This window comes from Rhinopithecus roxellana, chromosome 13, assembly GCF_007565055.1.
Source record: "Rhinopithecus roxellana isolate Shanxi Qingling chromosome 13, ASM756505v1, whole genome shotgun sequence".
In the NCBI taxonomy this organism is placed as follows: Eukaryota; Metazoa; Chordata; class Mammalia; order Primates; family Cercopithecidae; genus Rhinopithecus; species Rhinopithecus roxellana.
In genome coordinates, this window is record NC_044561.1 from 103238471 (window position 1) to 103259550 (window position 21080).

At 50.5% G+C, this 21080-nt stretch overlaps 1 protein-coding gene across 4 annotated transcripts; it reads right to left on the reverse strand.

Annotated features, from left to right (window-relative positions):
- Positions 1 to 52: 52 nt before the first annotated feature.
- On the reverse strand, positions 53 to 18353 carry TRIB3 (tribbles pseudokinase 3). Of its 4 annotated transcripts, XM_010361283.2 has the most exons (5): positions 18077 to 18353; positions 13408 to 13532; positions 11483 to 11773; positions 6709 to 7001; positions 53 to 1413 (listed from the first exon to the last, which is right to left on the reverse strand). In XM_010361283.2, exons 3-5 carry the CDS (start codon positions 11771 to 11773, stop codon positions 921 to 923), a joined length of 1077 nt encoding a protein of 358 aa, XP_010359585.1. In that variant the 5' UTR covers positions 13408 to 13532; positions 18077 to 18353; the 3' UTR covers positions 53 to 920. The 4 variants fall into 4 exon arrangements, with proteins under 4 accessions (XP_010359585.1, XP_010359584.1, XP_030771441.1 ...); XM_010361282.2 differs by lacking the exon at positions 13408 to 13532; XM_030915581.1 differs by lacking the exons at positions 13408 to 13532; positions 18077 to 18353 and adding an exon at positions 16475 to 16570.
- Positions 18354 to 21080: the final 2727 nt, after the last annotated feature.

Consider the following 21080-nt stretch of genomic DNA (forward strand, 5'->3'; position numbering starts at 1 on the left):
ATTGGTAAGAGATGGTTGGAAAGGATGGAAGAAATCGCCTAGAAAAATAAAATTATTTTATAATTCTCCTTTATTAGGCACAGGCAAAAATACATACTCACAGTATCCAAAACCTAGAGTATGAACCTGGGATTGTGGACCCCAAGTGTCCCCAGAACAGTCCCACCTGGGACTTTCCAGGTGGCCACAGGACAGACCCTGCCTAATCCTGTCCCTCAACCTTGGTGGTCAGGTTAGAAGCCCCATGGTTGACAGGCCTGAACCCTCATTCCAGAACGTTCTTGAGTTAGACAAGAACTAGCCTCATAGTTTGGATTCTTATCTCTGGCCCAAATCCCAGGCTTAGGCCTGGAAGGAGAATCTCTTAATCAAGAGGACAGAGATGCTGGGAACACGGGTCCCAGGGTGAGCTGGGCTTGGGTCCTGAGTTGCAGGGGAGAGGCCTGGAGCCTTTGGCACAGGGATACCTCCCCTTCTCTGAAAAGGTACAAGATACAAAGGCAGCTGGTTTGTTTGTGAAAGGGATTGTCCTTGGACAGAGGTGCCTGAGCACCAGCATCAGTGGAGGCCAACACTGGTACAAAGTGTACCCAGTGTAGACAATGACCTATGGTCATGGGAAAGTGCTGTCAGCTCAAGAATGCCAGTTTGTCATCTCTGTGAGTAGGGAGTATCGACCCCTTTGCTCACTGCTGTATTCTCAGCACCTAGAACAGGTCTTGGCACTTGATAAGCACCCAAGCAGGAATTGCATATGTGTGAAACAAAGCAGATATGTACACAGCACTCTCCACACAGACTTCTGCCTTTCTCCCTTCTGGAAGGCACTGAAGGTTTGGCTCAGTTCAGAGGCAGGAGAAGGCTTGGAGCCACCCCAAACTCAATCCACTGTTGGCAGCTGAGCATGTAGTAGGGTGGCCCTAGCCATACAGAACCATTTCTCTGTCTCCCTCCTCTTCCCTGGCTTCATCTGGTCCTGGTCCATCAGGGACCACCTGGTCAGCCTCCCAGAGATGGGATCTGGTTGGGGCTGAGGGGATGGGGTCCTCTTGCAGCCAGGGGTGCAGGAGGATGCCTGTGGCTGTGAGCCGCTCAGCTGGCTCCCGACGAAGGAGGCAGCGAACCAGACAGCGGGCAGGGGCTGAGAGGCCTGCAGGCAAGGCATAGGCCCCGCGGCGGATCTTGCCAAAGAGCAGGACGGGTTCCGAGTCCTGGAAGGGGTAGTGGCCTGCCAGCATGGTGAAGAGCGCCACGCCCAGGCTCCAGACATCTGCTGCCTTGCCCGAGTATGATGCCCGTGAGCTGAGTATCTCAGGTCCCACGTAGGCTGGGCACACATGCTTGTCCCACAGGGAATCATCCGGCCCAGTCAGCACACAGGCATCCTCCAGGTTCTCTAGCACCAGCTTCTTCCTGGGACATGGGGAGACACAGAAGGGCCAGGTCCTACCCAGAACCCCCATGCCACCACCCCATACTGTCACCCTAGTGGTACCCACTTTCCAAGTACCTGCTGGCCTTTGACAGTCCTGTGATGTCTGATCCTGTTTTACAGATAACCAAGCCCAGGCTCAGAGAGGTTAAGTCATTTAAGGCCACAGAGCAATTAAATTTAAACGAAAAATTCTGAAAGAAACACATTTTTCAACAGTCCCTTGGGGAGGGGGCTGATGGGGCTGAGAGGGTTAAGCCTCTCTTAAACCAGATACAAACTTAGGGTCCAGGCAGGTAATAAAATGAGAGAAACAGGAAGTGTGCCAGACATCTCAGCACAAGCCCTGCCTAAAAAGGGTACCACTAACAACGCAGTCTAGGGTTTATCGAGTTTCTGCTGTGTTCCTGGCCCTTGGCCCAGCTCATTACCTGGCTTATCTCATTCTATCCAGGCTACAACCTGCAAGGAGGACACCATTTTACAGCTCTAGAGCATTGGCCTGGGATGGGAACCCCGGCTGGCAGATACCCAGAGCCAGTGCTGTGACCTGCTCTCGTAGTTCCCAAGATGGCCCCACGTTCCCATTCTTTTCCCGAAGAGAAGCCAGGAATTGTATTTTAATGAAAAAGTCCCCATTTAAAAAATATTGGCAACCAGTTTCTATAAAAAACACAAACAGGTAAGCAGGGCAAAAAGAAAGTGTGTGTAAGGCTGGGCGCGGTGGCTCATGCCTATAATCCTAGCACTTTGGGAGGTCGAGGCAGGGGGAGAGCTTGAGTTCAGAAGTTCAAGACCAGCCTGGGCAACACGGTGAAAACTTATCTTTACAAAAAATATAAAAATTAGCAGGCATAATGATTCGCACCTGTAGTCCCAGCTACTTGGGAGGCTAAGGCAGGAGAATATCGCTTGAGCCCAAGAGGCGGAGGTTGCAGTGAGCTGAGATCATGCCACTGCACTCTGGCCTTGGCGACAGAGTGAGACCCTATCTCAAAGAGCAAAAAAAAAAAGTTTGTCCTGCCATTTGCAATTTTTACTTTAAACAACTCCCACGGAGCACTCTAAAATGACTTTAATAGTAATCATTCTATTACCACTGCTATTAGTTTCTTCTTTATGGCCCTACTTCCACTATTTCCTGGGTATCCAGTGGCATTTCACAAATATTGACCAATCCTATGAATCACAGTATTGGGGGACAAGGAGTGTCAGCATTATTAGCCCATTTTACAGATGAAGAAACAAAGACTCAAGCAGGTGAAGTCATTTGCTAAGGGCCAAAAAGCAGGTAAGAAGCAGAACCCAGGATTTAAACACAGGTCTATCTAACTCACGGTCCCTCTTCTACCAATGACTCTCATGTGATTTTTCTTTTTTTTTTTGAGATGGAGTCTCGCTCTGTCCCCCAGGCTGGAGTGCAGTGGTGCAATCTCGGCTCACTGCAAGCTCCGCCTCCCAAGTTCATGCCATTCTCCCGCCTCAGCCTCCCAAGAAGCTGGGACCACAGGCGCCTGCCACCACGCCCAGCTAATTTTTTTTTTTTTTTTGTATTTTTAGTAGAGACGGGGTTTCACCGTGTTAGCCAGGATGGTCTCCATCTCCTGACCTTGTGATCTGCCCGCCTTGGCCTCCCAAAGTGTTGGGATTACAGGCATGAGCCACCACGCCTGGCCCCTTCTTTTTTTTCTTTAGAGACAGAGTCTCACTCTGTCACCCAGGCTGTAGTGCAGTGGTGCAATCCTAGCTCACTGCAGCCTGGAACTTCTGGGCTCAAGCGATCCTCCTGCCTCAGCCTCCCAAGTAACTGGGATCACAGGTGTGCATCACCACACCTGGCTAATTTTTCTAAATTTTGTTGTACAGATGGGGTCTTGCTATGTTGCCTAGGCTGGCCTCGAACTCCTGGGTTCAAGCAATCCTCCTACTTTGGCCTCGCGAAGCACTGGAATTACAGGTGTGAGCCATCAAGTGACTTCTTGAAAAGAGCAGGAAGCACGCTCTCTCCTCCAGTAGGTCTGGGGTAGTTGTATCTCACCTAAGCTTAAAATGTGTTTGAAGTTATGTACTAGCTTAAAAATAATTATAGGCCGGGCGCGGTGGCTCAAGCCTGTAATCCCAGCACTTTGGGAGGCCGAGGCGGGCGGATCACGAGGTCAGGAGATCGAGACCATCCTGGCTAACACGGTGAAACCCCGTCTCTACTAAAAAGTACAAAAAACTAGTCGGGCGAGGTGGCGGGCGCCTGTAGTCCCAGCTACTTGGGAGGCTGAGGCAGGAGAATGGCGTGAACCCGGGAGGCGGAGCTTGCAGTGAGCTGAGATCCGGCCACTGCACTCCAGCTTGGGCGACAGAGCGAGACTCCGTCTCAAAAAAAAAAAAAAAAAAAAAAAAAAAATATATATATATATATATATATATTTTACTTCTTTAAAAAAGGCATGCTTATTTTAATATAAAATGTAGAAGGAAACATTAACAGCAAATCAGCCTTAGGGGCCGGGCGCAGTGGCCCATGGCTATAATCCCAGCACTTTGGGAGGCCGAGGCAGGTGGATCACTTGAGGAGTTGGAGACAAGCCTGGCCAACATGGCAAAACCCCATTTCTACTAAAAATACAAAAATTAGCCAAGCGTGGTGGTGTGTGCCTGTAATCCCGGCCACTCAAGAGGCTGAGACACGAGAATCACTTGAACCCAGGAGGTGGAGGTTGCAGTGAGCCGAGATCATGCCACTGCACTCCAACCTGGGCAACAGAGCGAAACTCTGTCTCAGAAAAAAGAAAATAAAAGAAAAAGAAAATCAGACTTAGGCAAACACACAATAATAACTGCTATAGGCATTATAGATGGCTGCTAAAATTAGTGGGTGAAAGTTGAGGAAAAACAGGATATTTATATGCTTAGCTTACCTCCCCACAAGGTATCTGTCAATTACAAAGGGTAAATTAGGAACTTTACAGTAGAGAAACCTGGCAGGTCCTACTCTAACCAAGTGATCAAGGTTACAACACAGTGATGACTATCAACTCAAGCATCTCCTGATACAATGTGGAGAGGGGCCTATCGATTTTGTGTTGTTCTTGCCAAAAATATGTAACTGCAGTCTAACTATGAGAAAACATCAATCAAATCCAAATTGAGGGACATACAAAGTAACTGATCAGTACTCTTCAAAAATCTCAAAGTTATGGCCGGGAGCGTTGGCTCACGCCTATAATCCCAGCATTTTGGGAGGCCGAGGCAGGCAGATTGCTTGAGCTCAGGAGTCCGAGACCAGCCCAGGCAACATAGCAAGACCCCATCTCAATTAGCCAGGCGGGGTGGCACACACCTGTAGAACTAGCTACTCAGGAGGCTGAGGTGGGAGGATCACTTGAGCCCAGGAGATCGAGGCTGCAGTGAGCTGTGATCACACCACTGCACTCCAGCCTGGGTGACAGAGTGAGACCCTGTTTCAAAAAAAAAGTGTCAAGGTCATGGGTCGTCAAAGATAGGCAAAGACTGAGGAACTGTCTCAGATTGGAAGAGACCAAGGAAACGACTGACGACTAAATCAGGATCCTCACTGGATCCTGCACAGCAACGGGTGTGAGTGGGAAACTCAGGAAGTTGGAATAAATCTGTGCTTAGTTAATAGTACTCTACCAAGGTTGATTTCTTAGTTTGGGTAATTGTACCATAGCTATGTCAGGTGTTAACATTGGAGGACACTGGTTAAAGGATATATAGAAACTCTTTGAACTATTTTTGTAGGTTTTCTAAAAGTCTAAAATTATTTCAAGATGAAAAGTTTTTAAAAATGCAATGGGGTCACACTCCTTTCTCCACAGAAAACTCCTGCGTAACTGGCAGCTTAGTGCTCTCCCTGACATATCTTGACTGCCCCCAGGAGTCTGGAGAGAGAACAGGAGGCGAGTCTCTCTGCCCTTCTCCCCAGAATTATCTTTTAAAATTTTTTCTTAGCATCTAGGTCAGGTACAGTAGCTCACACCTGTAATCCCAGCACTTTGGGAGGCTGAGGCAGGCGGATCACCCAAGGTCAAGAGTTCGAAACCAGCTTGGCCAACATGGCAAAACCCTGTTTCTACTAAACAGAGAAAAAAATTAGCTGGGCATGGTGGCACATGCCTGTAGTCCCAGCTATTCGGGAGGCTGAGGCAGGAGTATCACTTGAACCTGGGCAGCAGAGGTTGCAGTGAGCCAAGATCGCACCATTGCATTCCAGCCTGGGCGACAGAGTGAGATTCTGTCTCAATTAAAAAAAAAAAAAAAAAATTATTAGCATCCCAACCTAGAGAAGGAAGATTATCTTTTAACCAAAAAGTGCTAATTCTCAGTTTCACAGAAAAAGTGCCCGTGTGGGGAACCTCAGACCGTTTTGGCTGTGGTCTTGGAATCCTGAAAACACCCTAACAATCCAGCCCTTTTCCCTACCAATGGAGAAACTGAGGCTTGGAGACACTAGGTCACCCAAAGTCAGCTGGTAAGCCCAGCCAGGCCCCCTGCCTCTCAAGCTCAGATTGAATTAAGACCCAGGCTCTGGAGTCAGATCTGGGTTCAAATCCCAGCTCTACTATTTATTTTGCTGTGGAATCTTGGGCAAGTCACTTGAGTTCTCTGGGCCTCAGTTTCCTTAATCATATGGGAATAATAATAGCACCTGCCTCATGTTTGTAAGGATGGAAGACCTCACTAGATAACATGGCGATGCTTTCATCACTGTCAGCTGCTATGACTTTCACATCTCAGTGCTCCATCCCAGCCATCCAAAGGGGCTCCCAAGAGGACTGAGTCAACTCTTTTGTTGTTGTTGTTGTTGTTGTTGTTTTTTTTGAGATGGCATCTCACTCTGTTGCCCAGGATGGAGTGCAGTGGCATGATCTTGGCTCACTGCAACATCTGTCTCCCAGGTTCAAGCAATTCTCCTGCCTCAGCCCTCCGAGTAGCTAGGATTACAGGTGTGCACCACCACACTCGGCTAAGTTTTGTATTTTTAGTAGAGACGGACTTTCACCATGTTTGCCAGGCTGGTCGTGAGCTCCTGACGTCAAGTGATCCACCCACCTCGGCCTCCCAAAGTGCTGGGATTAAAGACATGAGCCACTGCACCTGGCCTGAGTCAACTCTTCTCAGGGAACTAGACAGGGGCTGCTAGTTATTCCAACCTCTCCACTTCTTGCCTAAGTTACTTTGCCTTCCTGGGCCTCGGTTTCTCTCCATCATGGCCCACCCCCTGGGTGTGTCTGTGGCTGGGGCTCTGCAACCACACTCACCTCTCACGGTCAGTGAAGACAAAGCGACACAGCTTGAGATCACGCAGGACCAGACCGTGCCGGTGACAGTGTGCCAGGGCGGTGGCCATCTGGCGGAAGAGCGCAGCAGCCTCAGGCTCAGGGATGCGGCGGCAGCTTCGCACCAGGCTGTGCATGTCCCCGTGGGTCCGAGTGAAAAAGGCATAGAGGAGCTGGGTACCAGCCAGGACCTCAGTGGGCTGAGCCACATGCTTGTGCGGGGGCAGCCGTGCGTAGGGCTCCAGCACGGCCAGGGCCTCGTGGATGGGGTACACCTGTGGGCAGAGACTGGTGTGAGCACAGCTGGGGACTCCCGGGAGCTGAGGCTGGCATTGCAAACAGTCACAGCTGACCTAGCTGTGCTACCGTGTGCTAGGCATTGCACTAAGCGCTTCACTTCCCGAGTCATTCAGCCCTGACCCCACCCTGTAAGTAGGATGACTCACTCCATTTCACAGTTAAGGAAGCTGAGAGGCCACACAGCCAGCAAGCAGCACAGCTGGGATTTGAACCTATGCACTCCATTGTCTGTGCTTTTTTGTTTTTTGAGACAGAGTCTGGCTCTGTCACCCAGGCTGGAGCGCAGTGGCGCAATCTCAGCTCACTGCAAACTCCGCCTCCAGGAGTCAAGTGATTCTCCTGCTTCAGCCTCCCGTGTAGCTGGGATTATAGGCATGTGCCACCGCACCCAGCTAATTTTTGTATTTTTAGTAGAGATGGGGTTTCACCATGTTGGCTAAGCTGGTCTCAAACTCCTGACCTCAGGTGATACTCCTGACCTCAGGTGATCCTCCCGCCTCAGCCTTCCAAAAGGCTGGGATTACAGGTGTGAGCCACCTTACCCGGCCTTTTGTCTGTGCTCTTAACTGCTATGCTATATGGCCTCAAACATCAGATAAATGAAGAGTAACAGGTCACCCAAACAGAAAAATAACCCTCAAAGCAGGAGGAATCCAGAAGGGCAGATGATGCAGAAGGCACCTGATGCTCATCACCGTCACAGCGCCTGTCCTCTAGGCTTGACTGTCCACCCACTCTTTCACTCATTCAGTATGCTGGCCCTGGGCCTGTGTGGGCCAGCCACGTGTCCAGCTGGACTGACAGCCATGGGCTCTGCTCTCCGGTGCCCACTGGGAGGCCATGCAAACATGCCCAGAAACTAAATATTGACAAATGCTGATAAGCATTGCAAAGGAACCAAGAAAGATGCTGGAATAGAGGTGGCTTTTTTTGTTTGTTTTTTTGTTTTTTGAGATGGAGTTTCGCTCTTGTTGCCCAGGCTGGAGTGCAGTGGTGTGATCTCAGCTCACTGCAACCTCCACCTCCCGGGTTCAAGAGATTCTCCTGCCTCAGCCTCCCGAGTAGCTGGGATTACAGGCACCCACTACCATGCCTGGCTAATTTTTTGTATTTTTAATAGAGACAGGGTTTTACCATGTTAGCCAGATAGTCTCAAACTCCTGACTTCAGATGATCTGCCTGCCTCGGCCTGAGCTGGCGTGAGCCATTGTGCCTGGCCTGGAATAGATTATTTTGGAAGGGGGCACCCATTTTAGAAAATACAGCTCAGAGGCGGGGCACAGTGGCTCACGCCTGTAATCCCAGCACTTTGGGAGGCCGAGGCGGGCGGATCACGAGGTCAGGAGATCGAGACCATCCTGGCTAACATGGTGAAACCCCGTCTCTACTAAAAATACAAAAAATTAGCCAGGCGTGGTGGTGGGTGCCTGTAGTCCCAGCTACTTGGGAGGCTGAGGCAGGAGAATGGTGTGAACCCGGGAGATGGAGCTTGCAGTGAGCCAAGATTGCGCCATTGCACTCCAGCCTGGGTGACACAGCGAGACTCCATCTCAAAAAAAAAAAAAAAAAAAGAAAGAAAGTATGGTTCAGGAGGGACTGTAGGAAAGTGATCTGAATGATTCAGAGATGCTCATGGAATAAGCTTTCTGAGTAGGGGCACAGACAGTGCAAAGGCCCTGAGGCTGGACACAGCTTGGCCTGCTCTAGAAACCCAACCAAAGATCAGTGTAGCCAGAAAGGGATGGGGAGGGAAAAAGGACATGTGATGAGGGTGGCGAGCTTGATGGGAAATGTGCTAGGCGTCTGTGGGCATTACAGCAAAACTTCACCCTAGCCCTGAAAGGTATGTCCCATTTTACCAATGATAAGACTGGGTTCAGAAAAGGAAGGTGACTTACTAGAAGCCAGGTAGCTAATTGGTGGCAGAACAAGTATACTCACTTTGGTTTGTCTGACTTTAAATCCTTTGCATGTTATGTTGACTATGCCACAAAGAAAAATAAATAAGAAACATACATATTTAATCTATGATTAAAAAAAGTTAAAGTACCTGACTTTAAAAACCAGTTGGGGCTGGGCGCGGTGGCTCACGCCTGTAATCGCAGCTATTTGGAAGGCTGAGGCAGGAGAATCACTTGAACCTGGGAGGTGGAGGTTGCAGTGAGTGAGCCAGGATCATGCCATTGCACTCCAGCCTGGGCAACAGAGTGAGACTCCATCTCAAAAACACACCAACAAAAACAAGTTGGGGTGACATGGGGGAAATAACCCCAAAACAGAGATGATGATTATTTTTAGTTGCGGCGAGCCCATTCCCGCTCCCGTGCACTCGCACTTACTGCCTGGATGCTCTTCCACTAGACCCGCAAGGCTGACTCCTTCCATTTGTTCAAGTCACTGCTCAAATGTCACCCCTCAGAGAGGTCTTCCTGGACCTCCCTTGCTAAAATCACCTGCCCTCCTGCCCTCCTTGTCCTCTGATCTCTCGGTTCCCAGCTTTATTTTTCTCCATAGTGCTTGTGATTACCTGACACATTTTATTTATTTATTTATCTTTTGAGACGGAGTCATGCTCTGTCGCCCAGACTGGAGTACAGTGGCGCAATCTAGGCTCACTGCGACCTCCACCTCCCGAGTTCAAGTGATTCTCCTGCCTCAGCCTTACAAGTAGCTGTGATTACAGGCACTTGCCACCATGCCTGGCTAATTTTTGTATTTTTAGTAGTGATGGGGGTTTCACCATATTGGCCAGGCTGGTCTTGAACTCTGGACCTCGTGATCTACCTGGCTCAGCCTCCCAAAGTGCTGGGATTACAGGCGTGAACCACTGCGCCCAGTCACCTGACACATATTTAACTTACTCACTTGTTTATTGTCTGTATCTCCCACTAGAATGTCAGCTTGATGAAAACAGAACTTTGTTTTTTAACCACAGCATGGTACATGGCAAATACAGGTGCTCAATGAAATTGTGTTGAATTAATGAATAAGGTGATGATTTACAAAGACAGGATTTTGATCTTTCTACACACTGACCAGAAAAGCTGAGGAAGTGTGGAAATGACTGTTCAGCACCCGTGGTGCACACTGGCATGGGGGTGAGTATGTTCCAGTGGATTTTCCCAAATGTTTCTGGAGAATCGGGGCCCTGTGAACGCAGGACGCTTCTGTCCTGGGCCTGCTTGGGTTATTCCTCTCATCATGGACTCACCTCCCCAGGGAGAATGGAAAAGAACCTGTGATGCTGCAGGAGGGGGACCCAGAGTTCTGGGCTCCTTAGGGCACCTGGTAAGAGCACTGGAGATCTGTGCACAAGAGCCCACGTGAAGCTAGGAGCTGGACCCTGTCTGGATCTACCCCGCTGCTCACTGCATCTCCATCAACAGAGCAAAGCTCTGCTGCTGCTCCCAGGAGGAGGAGGCTTAAGTCCTTCCACCTCTCTGTGTATTCCCAAGGGACCCAGGCCCCCGCTACTCTCCCTTGGGTGTCCAGGTCCCCCTTATCTTCCTTATGCTTGCCTGCCAGGGCAGCCTGCCCTGATTGTGTCTGAAATGCTTATCCTAGCACAGGCACAGGACTCTCTGGGCTCAGCCTCCTGGGCCCAATCCCAGCTCTGATACCACCTGGCTCTGTCATGTGGCAAGTAACCATGGCTTTCTGAGTCTCAGTGTCCTCTCTATCTGTAAAATGGGCACAATGACAGTAACCACCTCATTCATTGTGTGAAGATTAAGAGATTGTGCACACTAAACAATCAACATAGTACCTGGTGCACAGTGAATACCTATTGTTACACTTTTTATTCTCATCTCTGTCCTCTTGGACTGTCACTTGCCAGTGTCCTGCATGGGCTGACCCTCAGGGACCTTGATCCTGTCCATTTCCTGGTTTCGGCCAGGAATCTTCAGACTTTTCTACCCCTTACGTTACCCCAGGAGCCAGGCCCAGTGCTATGTGACTTCACGTATGGCCCTTCCCCTGTCTTCATCTCAGTCTTCCTATCTGTAAAATGGCCACAGGTTAGGCTCAATCACCTCCGGGGTCCCAGGAGTTTTGATGTCTACCATGCCCTACCCTTCTCTTGAGCAAACATCTTCAGTAACTCTGCACAGCCCAGTGGAGGCCCCTTGTTAACACCTTCATGACCAGCGCTGCCAACCCTCATCTCCTGCCCCTTTCTGCACACCCTCTCCACTCTGGCCACAGATAAGTCCTTTTCATTCTCTAAAGTACTATCCCCTCACTTTTCTAGGCCTTTGAACAGCTGTTCCCCCTGCCTGCAACTCCCACCTCCCACTTCTATCTAGTATCAGTCCAGCAGGGGCTCACTGGATGCTTCCCCACTAAACACAAGAATGAATGAACATAAGGACCCCTCTGTACCCTGGCAATCCTTTGGAGGCCTCCTTTCCAGGCCTCCTGTGATGCTGGGGGACAGTGGCCCATGGGCACGTACCTTGCAGGTATACTCAGTGCCTGTAGGGCAGTGCAGGGCCCGGTAGGCCCGCCCGCCCTCCTCGGGCTCCAGGAGGACATAGGGCCCAAGACGGGAGATAGTGGCCACAACAGTTGCACGATCTGGAGCAGGAGGTGGGCTCAGGGGCAACAGGCAGGGGGGCAGCCTGGGCTGGGGCCCACGTCGAGCTCGTTTCTGGACGGGATGCTCAGTGTCTAAGTTGTCATCCAACTCCAACTGCTTCTTCCTGGACAGGGAACCTGCAGGAGTAGCCAGAGGGGTGGCTCGCATCTAGCAAAAAGGGGAGAAAAGCAGTAAAGTGAGACTGCTTGGTGATCCTCCTTTCCCCTGCTGTATCCTCCTACATACACGGCCCAACATTTGTAGGGGGTGATCTGGCAGCGTGTGTTAAAATGACAAAGTCACATACCCTTAACTGGGTGACCCACCTCTGGGAATTTATCCTCCAGTTAAACTTCTTACCAAAAAATTAAATATAGTAAAGGCTGTTCATCAGAGCCTTGTGTCCAATAGCAAAAGCAGGAAATATCCCAAATGTCAGGCAGTAGAAAGCTAGTTAAAACTTCATGGTACAGCCATGTAGCAGAATACCTACACAGCCCTGAAAAAGGACAAGGAAGCTCTCTATATATTGATGTGCACTGATCTCCAAGATGTATTAAGAAAGACAAACACAGAATTATGCATTATAGAATACTTTCATGGTGGTTTTTTTTTTCCCCCCCAAGAGATGTTGTTGCCCAGGCTGGTCTCAAACTCATGGCCTCAAGTGAACCTCCCACCTCAGCTTCCTAAGTAGCCGGGACTCTAGGAGTGAACCACCACACCTGGCTATGCATTTATGTTAAAAAAAGAATATATATAAATACATTATATTATGTATATATGTATATATATTTTTGAATATATATAATCTCTGTCTCTGGAAGGATGCACAAGATTAGGAGGAGACTCTTACTATCACAGTTCACTTGCAGCCTTGACCTCACCATTCAGGTGATCCTCCCATCTCAGCCTCCCAAGTAGCTGGGAATACAGGTATGCACTATAATGCCTGGCTAATTTTTTTATTCTTTGTAGAGACAGGGTCTCCCTATGCTGCCCAGGTTGGTCTCACCTGAGCTCAAGCAATCCTCCTGCCTCAGTCTCCCAAAGTGTTAGGATTACAGATGTGAGTCACCATGTTTGGCCGACTTTTATAGTTTTGAATTTGAGCCACGTAAATGTATTTCCTGGCTAGGCGCAGTGGCTCACACCTGTAATCCCAACACTTTGGGAGGCCGAGGTGGGCGGATCTTGAGGCTGGGAGTTCAAGACCAGCCTGGCCAACATGGTGAAACCCTGTCTCTACTAAAAAATACAAAAATTAGGCCGGGTGCAGTGGTTTATGCCTGTAATCCCAGGTAGCAGCACGTGACCAAGGCAACGCCAAAGTACAGCCCACGGCAGCACTTTGGGAGGCTGAGGCAGTGGTCAGGAGTTCGAGACCAACCTGCAAACATGGTGAAACCCCATCTCTACTAAAAATGCAAAAATTAGCCAGGCGTGGTGGTGTGGGCCTGTAATCCCAGCTACTTGGGAGGCTGAGACAGGAGAATCACTTGAACCTGGGAGGTGGAGGTTGCAGTGAGCTGAGATCGCACCACTGCCTGGTGCACTCCAGCCTGGCCGACAGAGCAAGACTCCGTCACGGGGGAAAAAAAATTAGCCAGGTGTGCTGACGCGCACCTGTAATCCAAGCTACTCGGAAGGCTGAGGCAGGAGAATCGCTTGAACCCAGGAGGCAGAGGTTGCAGTGAGCCGAAATTGTGCCACTACACTCCAGCCTGGGTGATAGAGTAAGAATCTGTCTCAAAAATAAAAGTATTTCCGAATCAGAAATTTACATTTAAGAAAATAAATACCTGCTTGAAAACCCAGCTTGTTCGTAAAAATTCAAGTAAAGAAGATCAACTAATCTCGTAATCCATGGCTCTAGTACATTCACAGATGAGAGATATGATCTTGTTCACTCACTTAACACTGGGTGCTAGGGAAGAGAAGTGGGTTAGACAGCATTCTTGCCATCAGGATCTTCCAGTCAATTTGGAGGGCAGATGAGTAATCATAAAATCATATCCCAGACTAGGTGCAGTGGCCCATACCTGTAATCCTAGCACTTTGGAAGGCCATGGTGGGAAGACTGCTTGAACCCAAAAATTCAAGACTAGGTGCAGTGGCCCACACCTGTAATCCTAGCACTTTGGAAGGCCATGGTGGGAAGACTGCTTGAACCCAAAAATTTAACACCAGCTTGGGCAACATAGTGAGACCCTGTCTCTATCAAAAAAAATTTTTTTAATTAGCTGGGTGTGGTGGTGGATGCCTATAGTCCCAGCTACTTGGGAGGCTGAGGTGGTAAGATTGCTTGAGCCTGGGAGGTTGAGGCTGCAGTGAACCATGTTTGTGCCACTGCACTCCAGCCTGGGTGACAGAGTGAGACTCTGTCTCAAAAAAAAAAAATCACGTACAGTGTGATCAGCCCTATTATACAGAGAAGCGTGGGCCTCTAGGAACCCAGAGAGGCCTCTCTCCTGGGCTGGTGGATCAAAAGAGGACTTCCTAGAAGAGGTGATATCTACACTGAGACCGGAAAGTGAGGCAGAGTTAGCCAGGTGACATAGAGAGTCATATTGCGGTTCAGTGGTTCTCCAACTTGAGCAAGCATTGAGATCACCTGGAGGCCTGTTTCGACTTTGGCCCTACTCCCAAAGTAGCTCATTCAGAAGGTCTGAATCTGCATTTCCATCCAGTTCCCAGGTGAAGTTGATGCCACAGTCCAGTAACCCCTGTTCTGGGGTGATGGAAGAGGCAAAAGAACGTGCTGCATGTTCCCCAACAACATGTTGGAGAATGAGCGTGACTGCAAAAAAAAAAAAAAAGTGAAAAGTTAAAAAAGAAAAAAAATAGGTGGGGCGCAGTGGCTCACACCTGTAATCCCAGCACTTTGGGAGGCCGAGGCAGGCGGATCACAAGGTCAGGAGATAGAGACCATCTTGGCCAATATGGTGAAACCCCATCTCTACTAAAAATACAAAAATTAGCTGGGCATGGTGGCACATGCCTATAATCCCAGCTACTCAGGAGGCTGAGGTAGGAGAATCACTTGAGCCCGGGAGGCAGAAGTTGTAGTGAGCTGAGATCTCGCCACAGCACTCCAGCCTGGTGACAGAGCAAGACTGTCTCAAAAAAAGAAAAAAAAAAAGAAAAGAAAGAAATGTCTATTTCATTTTAGCTATTAAGTGGCTGTTTCTATATTACAGCTGAGCCTAATCCTAATTAACACACAATAGGATTTGGAATTATCCAAAGGCAGTGGGGAGCCACTGAAGGATTTTCAGCAGGGGAACATCATGCCTTTAGGGTGGATTTGAAAGTACTAGACAGGCAGTGAGACTAGCTGGGAGTTCTGCACAAGCAGGAGTCCAGGCAGGAAAAGGTGACCTGGACTAGGGGGGTTACTAGATGGAGACATGAAGTTAAGGGCTCATAGGAGGAGGATCAAGAGGACTCAGTGGCAGACTGGATGGACTGGACTGATTGGTTATGGGGGTTGACGGAGAGGGTGGAATTGAGGTGAGGTCCAGCTTTTGGCTCCTGCAATGAGAAGAGATGATGGCTACATGTCCTGAGCTGGGGGAGAAGCCCTTATTTTGGGGACTATGGAAGAAAAATGTTAAGTTTAATTTCAGACCTGTTATGTCCTGGCAGTATCATGAAAAGTGGGTTTATTCTGTGGAACAGTGGCAGTGTAGCCACCAACAATGAAGACAGTGCTAGTGGGGAAATAAAAGGTGCAACCTTCGAGGAGTGCATTTTGACAATATCAAAATGAAAAACAGGCTAGGTGCAGTGCTTCATGCCTGTAATCCCAGCACTTTGGGAGGCTGAGGCAGGAAGATCGCTTGAGCCCAGGAGTTTAAGACCAGCCTAGGCAACATAGTGAGACTCTGTCCCTAAGAAAAAAAAAAAATTATCTAGTCATAATGGCACACACCTGTAGTCCCAGCCATGCAGGAAGTTGAAGGAGGGGAATCACTTGACCCCAGAAGGTAAAGGCTTCAGGTCAGGCACTCTAGCCTGGGTGACAAAGTGAGAATGTCTCAAAAAAACAAACAAACAAAAAAATGAAAAGTGTGTGAGTTTTGATTCAGCAATTAATCCCATTGCTAGAATTTATCCTGTAGAGGTGTGTCTGTGTAAGCATGAAAATACAAAGATATACTGCAGCCCTTGTGACAGAAATAATTTGCTGTCTATAATTACAGGGCTGGTTACATAAATTATACTTCATCCACACAACGGAAAAATTTGCAGCCATTTAAAAGGTTGAGGGTGCTGTTTATAGCCTAATTGAAAGGATCTCCAGAGTGAACTGTTAAGTGAAAAGAAAGCCACCATCCACGCAGCTGTGTGACTGTGTGTGGGGTGGCTGAAGGAGAGGGCAGTAGGGCATGTCAGGGCAGGAAGGTTCTCTCTAGAACCCATCTGCCCACCCACTTAAACTCCATTCGAAGGATGTGCATGCCCAGGTCTGAGCACTGGTGCGAGAGGGACCTCAGCCTGGTTAAAGACCTTCCCAACAGTTCAAGGCAGGATGAACAGGGAAACATGAGTCAGTTACCAGACAGAGGCCCATCTCTCCAAGTAGGCGGCTCCCAAATGGAAGAGCTGCCTTGGAAGGGAAGGCCTCCCCACATGAATGAAAGGTCATGACTTTGGCTTGGTAAGAATGCAGTAAGGAGTGGCTTAGTCAGATATTCCTGGGTTCTAATCCTGTCTCAGACCCTTTCTAGCTGGGGGGTACCCCTGGTCAAGTTCCTCAAGCTTTCTGAGCCTCAGTTCCTGTAAAGTGGGAACAGGATGCAAAGTTTACAGGTTTTTAGTGATGATGAAATGAAAAAACAAATGAAGCATTTAGAGCTTATGGACCTGTTGCAGGGTAGGTGTCAGGAAATGGTCACTATTAGCACTCATCCTGTTGTTCTTCACAGCAAGATGCTTAAGTACCATCCTTGGGAGTCTTAGAAAGCTCCCCAGGTTCGAGGCTGGGATGACACTCCTTACATCTCAAGGCTGTTCTGGGTCCGGCAGGATGCTACCTGGCCATGCACATGCTTTGTGCCCTGTGCAGCAGGAAACTGCCTGGAGTCCCTCTGGCCTGTGCCACATCAGTACTCCAGGCTGCCTTGGCCCCAGTCATCCCTCAGAGCCTGTTGGGGCCTGGGATAAGCTCCACCCAGATGGGGACAGATGGGGTAACTGAGTCTATAAATCTTGGGCAAGACATTTTGCAGACCACACTGCAGAATAGAATCTGTGCTGTGGAATGAAAGCAGCCCCTAATATCTACCTCTTGCTGTTCCCTGCCATACTCGGGACCCAGGGAAATGAGGGCGGGTTACATCAGGCGCGCGCGCGCGCGCGCACACACACACACACATACAAACACACACCCAGGGTTGACAGGTGTACACACAACCCTGAGACACTGTGTCTAAGCCAGCCAGCGACAACACATCCAGGGCAGACAGACATTAAGTGACACACCCTTGCCCTCCACGGGTAAGGGTTAGCGCACACACACACACACACACACACAGCCCTCCCAGCTATCACACCCATGGTCTACACAAGCAAAGCCGGCCCCACCCCGCCCCGCCCCCCGCAGCCAGGCCCCTTCAGTGGGAGCGAAAGCGAAAGGCGGCGGTGTCCCAGTCAGAAGTTTCAGCGGAAATTGAAGGGCAGCCCTGGGACAGGAGGGGGTGAGGCAGAGGGAAAGAGGGGGCTGTCGTCCCCCGCCCTCCCTGGTCTGCAGGCACAGCACACACCGCAAACACACGCGCACCTTCCACCTGCAAACCCGGAGCCACGCAGCGGGGAGAACCAACGGCGCTGCCCGGCCGGGGATCCAACGCTGCGCCTTCGCTCCCACTCGCTCGGCTCCCGCACCACTCGCTCGGTTCGCGGCCCGCTCCCAGGGCACCCCAGCCCTGTCCCGGCCGTGTCCCCTGCACCACCAACCCCTGCCACCAAGTGCCCAGGCCTCCAAACAGTTCTCACCATCCCCGGAGACACAGGTCCCCGGGACCCACCCTCACCCATAACTCTCCCCTACGGGTTCACGAGGACCCCCGCAGATCCCCCGCAGATCCTCCGACACCCCCACAAAGAGTCTTCCAGTGCCTCCCACAAGCCCCTCACCTCACCACACGACTCCCCTGTCCCACACTCACGCAAAACAGACCCTCGCACACCCTCCTCTGGGGTGACAGCCGGACACCTCTGTCCCTGGCTTTCCCAGCCCAACTCCGGCGAGCCCACGCCCTGCGGGGCCGCGTCACCTGAAGCCCGGGGGGAGCACTAGGCCCAGGGTGTCCCCCGAAGGCAGGGTCTGTTAAAAGGTGTGTGTGTGTGTGCGCGCGCGCGCGTGTAACACGCAGACGCCCAGAGCCTCCCGGCGCCCCTTCCCCGGCCGCCCGCTCCAACCCCCCAGGCTCCGGGCGAGTCCACAGTCCGCACCCCGCGGAGTACCTTGTCCTGCCGTCCCGCGTGGGTCCTGGCGCCGCCGGTGCTCAGAGCCTCCAGGGCACCAGCAGGTGGGCCGGCCCGCTCCGCTGCTGCCGAGCTCGGGATCCCGGTCCAGCTCCAACCCGGCCCGGTCCTAGCAGCGGACGTGTGCGGACCCGCCCCCACTTCCGCCGCGAGTCTCGTGCGCGCCCGGCTCCTGGCCTGGGTGATGTAAACCTGAGCTAATCAGCCGCCGTCTGATGCCCTCAGGCCCAGGATTGCACCATTCCCCGCGCCCCGCCTCTCCGGGTCGCCACCAGGGCGCGCTCCGCCAGGGTCTCTCTCCTCCGCATCCGCTGCACCTGGGGACCCCGCCCTCGCTGGCCCACTAGGGGTGTCTGGTCTCAGTGCAGACACTAGCCACGGACTCTCCCTATCACCTTGGAAAAAAACATTTGCTTTTCTGAGCCTTACTTTCCCCACCTATGAAATGGGAAGAACATTCCTCCTTCTCGGGATGGTGCTCAAAAGAGCAAACAGTGACTGTTGTCCGGGTGCTTCCCCTTTTGTGAAGCACATTCCCAGCACCGCCTTATAAAACCTTTAGGAGAAGTGGACATCTGGCCATCTCCATTCTCCCCCTTCTACTGAGAGCCAGCCTGAGGCCCAGCTATGGGCAAGTGGTCCAGAAGCTTCAGGAAGGCCTATGGACCTAAGAGCTGGCTCTGGGCTCAAAAGAACCACTGTGGCACCCTGGGGAGGCCTAAGGTCTGGTGAGCTTCCCCGCGTTCCTTTGCTAGAGGCAGTGCGGTGTAGTGGCGAAGAGCCCCTAGAGCCAGCTGGCCTAAGAATGCACTCCACCTCCCCTCCAACCCACAGTGCTACCCCAGAAAAACTACCTAAAACCCTGCCTCAATTTCCTTTTCCCTGAAATGGGCTCATAATTGCTCTCACTTCATAAAGTTATTGTGAGGATTAAATAATGTATTATGTGTAAGACGCTTAGAACAGTGTGTGGCACATTGCAGATGCTCAATGAGTGTAGACAATGGAGACAGAGAGGGAAAGAGGCCTTTAATATGCTTGCACCCTAGGCCTGGGAGGGCTTGGTGCGACTTCCTTTGGGGGTGAAACACCCCTCTGCGTCCCAGGGGTCCAGCACCTTTATTTATTTATTTATTTATTTTTTTGAGGCGGAGTCTCGCTGTCTCCCAGGCTGGAGTCCAGTGACCGGATCTCGGCTCACTGCAAGCTCCGCCTCCCGGGTTTACGCCATTCTCCTGCCTCAGCCTCCCCAGTAGCTGGGACTACAGGCGCCGCCACCACGCCCGGCTAGTTTTTTGTATTTTTTAGTAGAGACGGGGTTTCACCGTGTTAGCCAGGATGGTCTCGATCTCCTGACCTCGTGATCCGCCCGTCTCGGCCTCCCAAAGTGCTGGGATTACAGGCTTGAGCCACCGCGCCCGGCAAGCACCTTTCTTAGAAATCCTTTTTGATCTGAATTCACCAGTGTCAAAAAATAACTCCTCAGCTGGGCGAGCTGGCTCATGTCTGTAATCCTAGCACTTTGAGAGGCCAAGACGGGAGGATTGCTTGAGGCCAGGAGTTTAAGAACAGCCGGGGCGACATAGTGAGTCCCTGTCTTTACAAAGAGAAAAAAATAGTGGGCATGGTGGTGCGAGCTTACGGTCCCAGCTACTTGGTAAGCTGAGGTAGGAGGATTACTTGAGCCCAGGAGTTCAGGTTACAGTGAAACATGATTGTGCCACTGCAGTCCAGCTTGGGTGACAGAGTGAGATCCTGTGTCATAAATAAATAAATAAATAACTCCTCTAGAGGCTGGATGTGGTGGCTCACACCTGTAATCCCAGCACTTTGGGAGGCTGAGGCAGGCGGATCATGAGGTCAGGAGATCAAGACCATCCTGGCTAACACAGTGAAACCCATCTCTACTAAAAGTACAAAAATTTACTAAAAATACAAAAAACATGCCTGTAGTCCCAGCTACTCGGGAGGCTGAAGCAGGAGAATCACTTGAACCTGGGAGGTGGGAATTGCAATGAGCTGAGACCGTGCCATTGCACTCCAGCCTGGGCGACAGAGTGAGACTCCGACTCAAAAATAAAATAAATAAAATAAAATAAAATAAAATAACTCCTCTAGGCAGAGGCTGGATGGGAGGCAGGGTGGAGTCGTATTTGTTTTCCTGTTTCCAAATTCCTGGAGACCAGCTCACCTGTGTCCCAGAGACTTCGGGGCATACCAGGGCATTCTGGGATCTCATTTAACCCTGGCGACTCCCCTCCTGGGGAGGGGTGAATAAACTCATCTTCTATCCTGGGACACCGAAACGGTTAGGAAGATCCCACAGCTGTAAGGGGTGAAGAAAGGTGGGAGGGCTGTTTCCTGAGCACCCCTCTGAAGGTGTGCTGGGTTTGCTTGTACATTCCCAACTAACGTTGTTTTGTGCTGTGTCAGCCCCTGTTCTAAATGCTGGGGACTCAGCAGTGACCAGACTGATCCACCCCTGCCCTTACAAATCTTACAGATCAATGGAGAAATAGACCATTATCAGGAAAATAAATTAAAACCATGATCATTTAAAATAGATCGCATCATGCATTTTCTTGAATAAGATAGAAAAGATTTGTTCTCTGTCATTTTCTTTTTTTTTTTTTTTTTTTTTTTTTTTTTTTTTTTTTTTGAGACGGAGTCTCGCTCTGTCGCCCGGCTGGAGTGCAGTGGCCGGATCTCAGGTCACTGCAAGCTCGCCTCCCGGTTTACGCCATTCTCCTGCCTCAGCCTCCCAAGTAGCTGGGACTACAGCGCCGCCACCTCGCCCGGCTAGTTTTTGTATTTTTTAGTAGAGACGGGGTTTCCCATGTAGCCAGATGTCTCGATCTCCTGACCTCAGAAAGCTGATGTTTAAACTAAAAGCTGAGGGAAGAGAAAGGGTGAAGTGTGCAAAGATGTGAAAGGGAGACACAGAAAAACAGTAAGTCACCTCCATTCTGCAGACAAGAAGAGT

What these genes read in the sequence shown, in the direction of transcription:
- TRIB3 (XM_030915581.1), bottom strand. Translation starts at nt 16,555, where the DNA reads ATGGTACTTAAGCATCTTGCTGTGAAGAACAACAGGATGAGTGCTAAT. An exon ending in GCACTGAGTATACCTGCAAG is followed by an intron (nt 7,002 to 11,482) that starts GTACGTGCCCAT and finishes CTCTGCCCACAG; the next exon opens with GTGTACCCCATCCACGAGGC. An exon ending in GTCTTCACTGACCGTGAGAG is followed by an intron (nt 1,414 to 6,708) that starts GTGAGTGTGGTT and finishes CCCATGTCCCAG; the next exon opens with GAAGAAGCTGGTGCTAGAGA.